The sequence below is a fragment of the Monopterus albus genome, unplaced genomic scaffold, assembly GCF_001952655.1.
Source record: "Monopterus albus unplaced genomic scaffold, M_albus_1.0 scaffold130.1, whole genome shotgun sequence".
NCBI classification, from domain to species: domain Eukaryota; kingdom Metazoa; phylum Chordata; class Actinopteri; order Synbranchiformes; family Synbranchidae; genus Monopterus; species Monopterus albus.
This window is the reverse complement of record NW_018128010.1, coordinates 611,392-617,391: the sequence shown is the minus strand read 5'-3', so window position 1 is coordinate 617,391 and position 6,000 is coordinate 611,392. Positions and strand designations below refer to the sequence as shown.

At 39.0% G+C, this 6,000-nt stretch overlaps 1 protein-coding gene across 4 annotated transcripts in view; it reads right to left on the bottom strand.

Annotated features, from left to right (window-relative positions):
• Positions 1 to 5,062, bottom strand: part of trpc4b (transient receptor potential cation channel, subfamily C, member 4b) — a 10,432-nt gene extending 5,370 nt beyond the window's left edge. For 3 of the 4 annotated variants that reach the window (XM_020613110.1, XM_020613111.1, XM_020613113.1), the window contains exons 1-3: positions 4,754 to 5,062; positions 3,606 to 3,985; positions 2,605 to 3,123 (exon numbers count right to left, since the gene is read on the bottom strand). In XM_020613110.1, coding sequence (XP_020468766.1) covers positions 2,605 to 3,123; positions 3,606 to 3,983 — 897 coding nt within the window. In that variant the 5' untranslated portion in view covers positions 3,984 to 3,985; positions 4,754 to 5,062. Of the gene's footprint in view, positions 1 to 2,604; positions 3,124 to 3,242; positions 3,345 to 3,605; positions 3,986 to 4,753 lie in introns of those variants that run through there. The other variant, XM_020613112.1, reaches the window with a different exon arrangement.
• Positions 5,063 to 6,000: the final 938 nt, after the last annotated feature.

The window sequence follows — 6,000 nt, the reverse complement described above, 5'->3', positions numbered from 1 at the left end:
ACAGGGTAACATACAAAATAACAACAGAATACAAGTCCAAACATAAGAGGCAGCTAAGCCAAAAGCCATGAAAAGGAAGAGTCCTTAAGAGGGGGCAATAGGCGACATAGCACAGTAACACAAAATGGGAGAGGAGACAAAAAAAACTCCATTCTTCCAAGAAACATGACAGGAAAGGTACATCTTGAGAATGAGCATGCAGGAACAAACTGTCACAGGTAAGGAGAATATAAAGCTCAGACAGGTAATTTGGGTCAATCATGGGCTTGGGTAAAGCTGGGGAAGATGAGGGTGGAATGGGCCAGAGGAAATAAGTCAACAAAATAAAAGTCTGAGATGGGAAGTACAGGGGATCGTGAGAATTTCATTTTTGCTTTGCATACTTCTAACTCATATATAATGCCTATAATGCTTGGATAAAAATTGAACAAAAACATCCACATACCTGTAAGATCTACCAGAGTCTGATCTGGATCCAAGTAAGATCTCAGATGTGGCGATCCAGGATGTTTAAATTTATAGGGCTCATGAAAAACATGCTACTGTGACTTTCAACTAAGAGCAAATTCTAGCTGAAAGTGCTGATTCAGTGGGGTGTCAACAGATCTGACATATCGCCAAAACTTACTGAGCTAGAAGAAAGAAGAAAACTGCCAGTGAAATATACTTTTTTGAATAACTATCAAATTAATAATGATATCTATGTGATTCCAAATGCTAGAAGTAGGTTTTTTATGGTCAATGACTCATATTATGAGGGTCAAACTATCATGTGAGTATTATTTTTAGGCGTAATGGCATTATGAGGACAGTGAGCTACCTTAGTGGAGGTTTTCATTCCCTCAGTGCTGTCTAGTTTAATTATAAAATAACAAGCTATCATTATACATTATGTAACACTGCAGCAGTTTGTATGTACAGCAAAGAACCCAAAGAGTTTTTGGGCTACAGTATGTGGCATTGTGATTCTTAATTATGAATGTGAATCATGGTAATCATGGGAATTTAGAATATGAACTTAACATTGAGCTGGGATTTATAATTCCATTTTAAGTTTCACAGTAATTAAACTTAATTATTAATAACCTAATTATCACACTCTGCTCAGCAAATAAAGTAAACATACAATGCACTGTACTGTACATACTGTGTCATCATTAGTTTACATGACAGCTCCAAGAAAACATTTGCATACAAAGAAACTTCTTTACAATATTGTAAAATAGGAAAAGGAAGGTTAGAGCAGAATGCATGCAGAAGACAATGGGAATAAAAAATGAAAGAACATCTTTGCTAAATGAAAGAAACATTTTGCAACTGATAATGTTGACATTGAGTAAGTGCTAGTGGCCTATGTAGTCCATTACATTTCTGTAACTATTTTGGTGCCTTTGCTTCTCAGAAATACAGAATGGTGCCCCTCAGAAAAGCCCAGCTTAGGATGTGTGTTACTTGTTGGGTCATTAGCATTAATGAACAAATGAGCATACACACAACATGCCACACTGGCAGTATACGTTCAACAACCACTCACTGCCTACCTCTGTGCAGCTAGGGAACGGCTGAACAAGCATTAAACAAGCCAAAATTAATTTTACTTACTTCCTACTGCTTGCAACCTTGCTTAAAATGTTGAGTCTGCAAACAACTATCAGTCTGGAGATATGTAGTTTTATTTTGGGGCATCTGGTGCAAATATTTGATCTTGAAATGAAACTATACTCTTTCAAACATCTGTTTGTTGGTATATTATATTACAGTATATTAGTATATAGGTTGAGTATATTGTAGCCTGTTATGTAGAAAACAACAAAACAATCTCAGATAGAATAACTTTTCTTTTTGTGGTGAATTGAGACCAGAGGTCTCAGTTTCTCCTAGCTCAGATTTTTATTGTTTTCATTTCCTGCTTTGTTAAGTGATCATCTGTCCATTACAGGGAGACAAGGCAGCACTGAAAAACAAATTTATGAAAATGTCAAGAAAATGAATACCATTATCAAACTATTTGATACACAAACAGTTGTAAAAATTGGGGCAAACATGCAGCGTGTCCAAAGCATATGTATATAAATGCCAGAAAGCTGATATCATATCCAGTGGACACATCCTCCACAAAAGATGTTAAAAGACAGTAAAAGGTTCCCATCCTAATTAAAATATTATGAGTTTGTGTTTCAGGGAAATGGACATCACTTATTCCATCATTATGTCCAATTATCCAATCATCATGGGACTGTCTGAGAGTACTACTGTAATGCATTGCTAAGAGCCAAACTGGCAATTATATATTGTTGTAAACTCTCGAAGGACCGCTCCACCCATTTCAAGCCATTTACAGCTCATCTTGGCACTGTTCTTGTCATGTAGTCCATGTTGTTACTTGTGCTTCTTCTCTGAGGTAATTGTTCCACAAGTGTCAATATGTACTATGAAACTCTGCCAGGTCTCAGTATATCTGTATGTGTATGAGTGTTACCAGAACAAATTTCTGTAGTTTTCTTTACTTGTGTTAGCTTCTTCAACTTGGAGAAATCCAGAAAAACTGTTGTTGTACTGCTGGTGGACACAGGAGTGATGTTAAAAAGGAGGCTAAGCACTTACCTCTTTCTGGGAAAATTTGATAGCCAGTTTCAGTCGTGCCAGATCATTACTGGTCTCATCCAACAGAGGATTGATGTCATCACGGTAGTTGAGGACTATCTCCAACTCTTTAGAGCTTCGAGTCTGGTCCAAGAGGTTCTTTGCAAATTGTTTACACGTCTGGGACAGCTCCTCATACTCTGACTTAAACTCATTCTCCATTGTGCTGAGCTCCTTCAGCTCCCAGCTGAGCTGAAAAGCTGTGAGGAAAGGATCCTCACTGGAGAGGGCAATGAGAGATGGGCTGGCAAGGGCCTTGTAGATGTTAAGACGAGACAGCGAGTGACGCAGGCCATCCACGTCTGAGCTGGACACACACTCCACGCAGTTGCAACGTACAGCATGTGGCTGAGGTATGGAAACACCTCGCTGCAAAAGCAGTTTAATGATCTCGTAGTTGTTGGTGTGAGCCGCAAGGATGATTGGAGTGATATCTGGGGTGAAGTTTGAAAAATGTTTGTTCAGAAGAATTGGTGGGACCTTTTCAGAAAACCAAGAGAGGAACACACACACATGAACAGACATAAATTGGAGTAAATTTGCAGCACAGAATTATTTTAACTGAGCACTGCTTTTTAAACACATCACTGGAACTGAACTTGTTTGGATGGGTCTAATTTCATGTCTTGGGTGGGTCTCTGACCATCTTGTCTAACAACAAGCACACAGCTAATGGCTTGTGGTTCAGTTAGCCTCAAAATAACTTCCTGGTTGGAAACAACTGCATCCTTTTCTCTTCACAAAAGTCCATTACAGGGAGACAAGGCAGCACTGAAAAACAAATTTATAAAAATATCAAGAAAATGAATACCGTTATCAAACTATTTGATACACAAACAGTTGTAAAAATTGGGGCAAACGTGCAGCGTGTATCCCTGGAACACTGTCAGAATCACATGGAGACTTTGACTGGGGATAGCCTGGGTTGAAAACAGAAACAATTCATAACACTGTAATGGTACCTGTTTTTCCCCACTTGGCTTCTTATGATTGAGTAGCAGCTCCACAGCCCCCACCACTTCTTTACGGATGGCATGTAGCAGGGCATCACCCACATATATATTATAGCTGAGCAGCAGCTCAATGAGTTCCAGGTTTTCATTTTCAATGGCAATGAGCAGAGCTGTGCGTCCCAGGGGGTCGACACAGTTGATGTTGATTCTGAAATAAATCTCAGCTTCCTCCAGGGCTTGTTTCACAGTGGCGTAGTCCCCCTTCTCAACAGCCCCCAGGAAGGCCCTCTCCAAGGCAGAAAGCTCAGATTCAGCCCTTACAATCCGCAGAGGGATACGATCCCTGTATGAGGAGTTGTCAGTTTTCTTGTAATAAAGCTGTGACATTGCTGTTACAGTATCCAAGTGCCAATGGAGAAGGGATGAGAAAGAAGGAAATATGAAAATACAGGATGATGTCACAATTATGTTTTAGCTACAATAAATGTGTCAACCACAGTGACGCAGGTATAACTGTCAATAGGAAGCCCCTGAAATTCTGAGAGGTGTCATATGCACAAGTCATAATCTTATGGGAACAAGAGTGAGCACAGGATAACAGGCCAACATGAATACACATAAAAGGAGTGGTCTAGAGCTGATTTCCACCAGCTCACCTTCTAATAAAATACTGGAGCAAATTAAATGTTCAAATAAAGCAATACATGCCTCCATGTTTCCAGTAGGTTACTTGGGAAATCAACAGTGTTAATGTAAATTCAACTTATTACTGTGGTTTTTGTGAATAGGGCCAGCGTGCTTTTAAAGTTACGCAGCCAAACAATCTTTTCCCAGAAGACAGGATAAATACCTTATCTGTACAAGATAATCACTTCTTTACACAAACTACTTTGTTCTTATGTGATAAATAACTTGTGCGCACTTAATAAAAATGGCCCCTTTTGGACCTCTATAGGCTCCGTACAAAACTGCACTTGCTGGGTGTTACAATAAATTATACCACATAATATTGTTCACATACGATCATTAACATAAACACAATCTGACGCATAATAAAAACATTCAATACAGCAGTTTGCAGCAGTTGACTAAAAGAGACACTTTCCCGATAGAAATCAGAAAAATAATCATGCGTAAAAGAGAAGCAGAAACTTTACCGTGCTCCTGTTGCTTTCTAGTTGTGATTTACTCGACGGAGAACCAGAAGCTGCAGCTGTCAGAAAGGGAAGATGAGTGGTCGGCTCCTCATCTTATCACACTGACACTGTAACTTAACGGAATGTCATGCCACCCCTTTCGCTCTCTCGTCTGTAGGGGCATTAATTATCGATCTGCACATCTCTCCGCAAAATACACCAGTCGGACTCGGAAGGAACAGGTGGGAACAAGAATCCTCTTGCCAAAACTGTACAAACTGCGCGCTCAAAAGTCAAAACTAGGCAGAAAACGCATCTTCAGCCTTACCGCGCCCCTTGGTGTAACAAGTGCTGGTGTACTTAATACAATAATACATAATAATAATAATACATAATACAATTGTTTTTCATTAATATTGTCATGGCTGTCATATTAAAGCAGTGCTCTTAAGAACAATGCTATTGTGAGGTTACTGAAATTCCCGTGTTTACTGTTTTAATTTATGTGGGCTATTTAACTCGAGTTTACAACAAAATATAAGATAAAATAATCTAAAATAGTATTTAAAACAACAACAATACCATGTAGCTACAGTAGCAGATTTCTGCTAGTATAGGTAGTTGTATGTTGGGGCAGCATCACAGTAAAGACACCAATAAATGCACTGAAGCAGCATATTCTCAAAATGGACTAGACCTTTGCATCATGTGATTGTCTATTTATCGTGACTTTTCCACGAACCTGTATTTTCTAAATTGCACAAGGATAGTGCAAATGAGTTTGGAATACATAGGTTTTGCTTATTTTAAAGTTATATTAAACAGACTTTCCTACTGATCTGTCTATTGTATCTGCATCTGTATTGTACCATTGTATCTAGCTCTGAAAGGCTAGACAGATACAATGGTAAGACAAGGTGATGCCTGTACAGTACTTGCCAAAAATAACATTCTTTATCTCTGACCTCAGACTTTAGCTGCATCTGCCTGGTGAACAATTCTTCCCACTATATTGTTTGGGAATAAAAAAAAAAAAACTACACCTAAACCTGAAAAAGGGTCAGTCTAACTTTAAATTTGCCATAGTAGAGAAGGCCTGACTGTTATATGCCGTTCGCACCTGCCAGTGAGCGAACGAGAAAGAGGCGGACCCAGGTAGCAAGCAGTGATTTATTATGTACAGTGATGAGGAGAAATAACAAAATGCACAGAGGGAAATAGGGCGTAGTCCTGTCGATGAGTAGTAACCGGGTGTTGACCAACAGTAG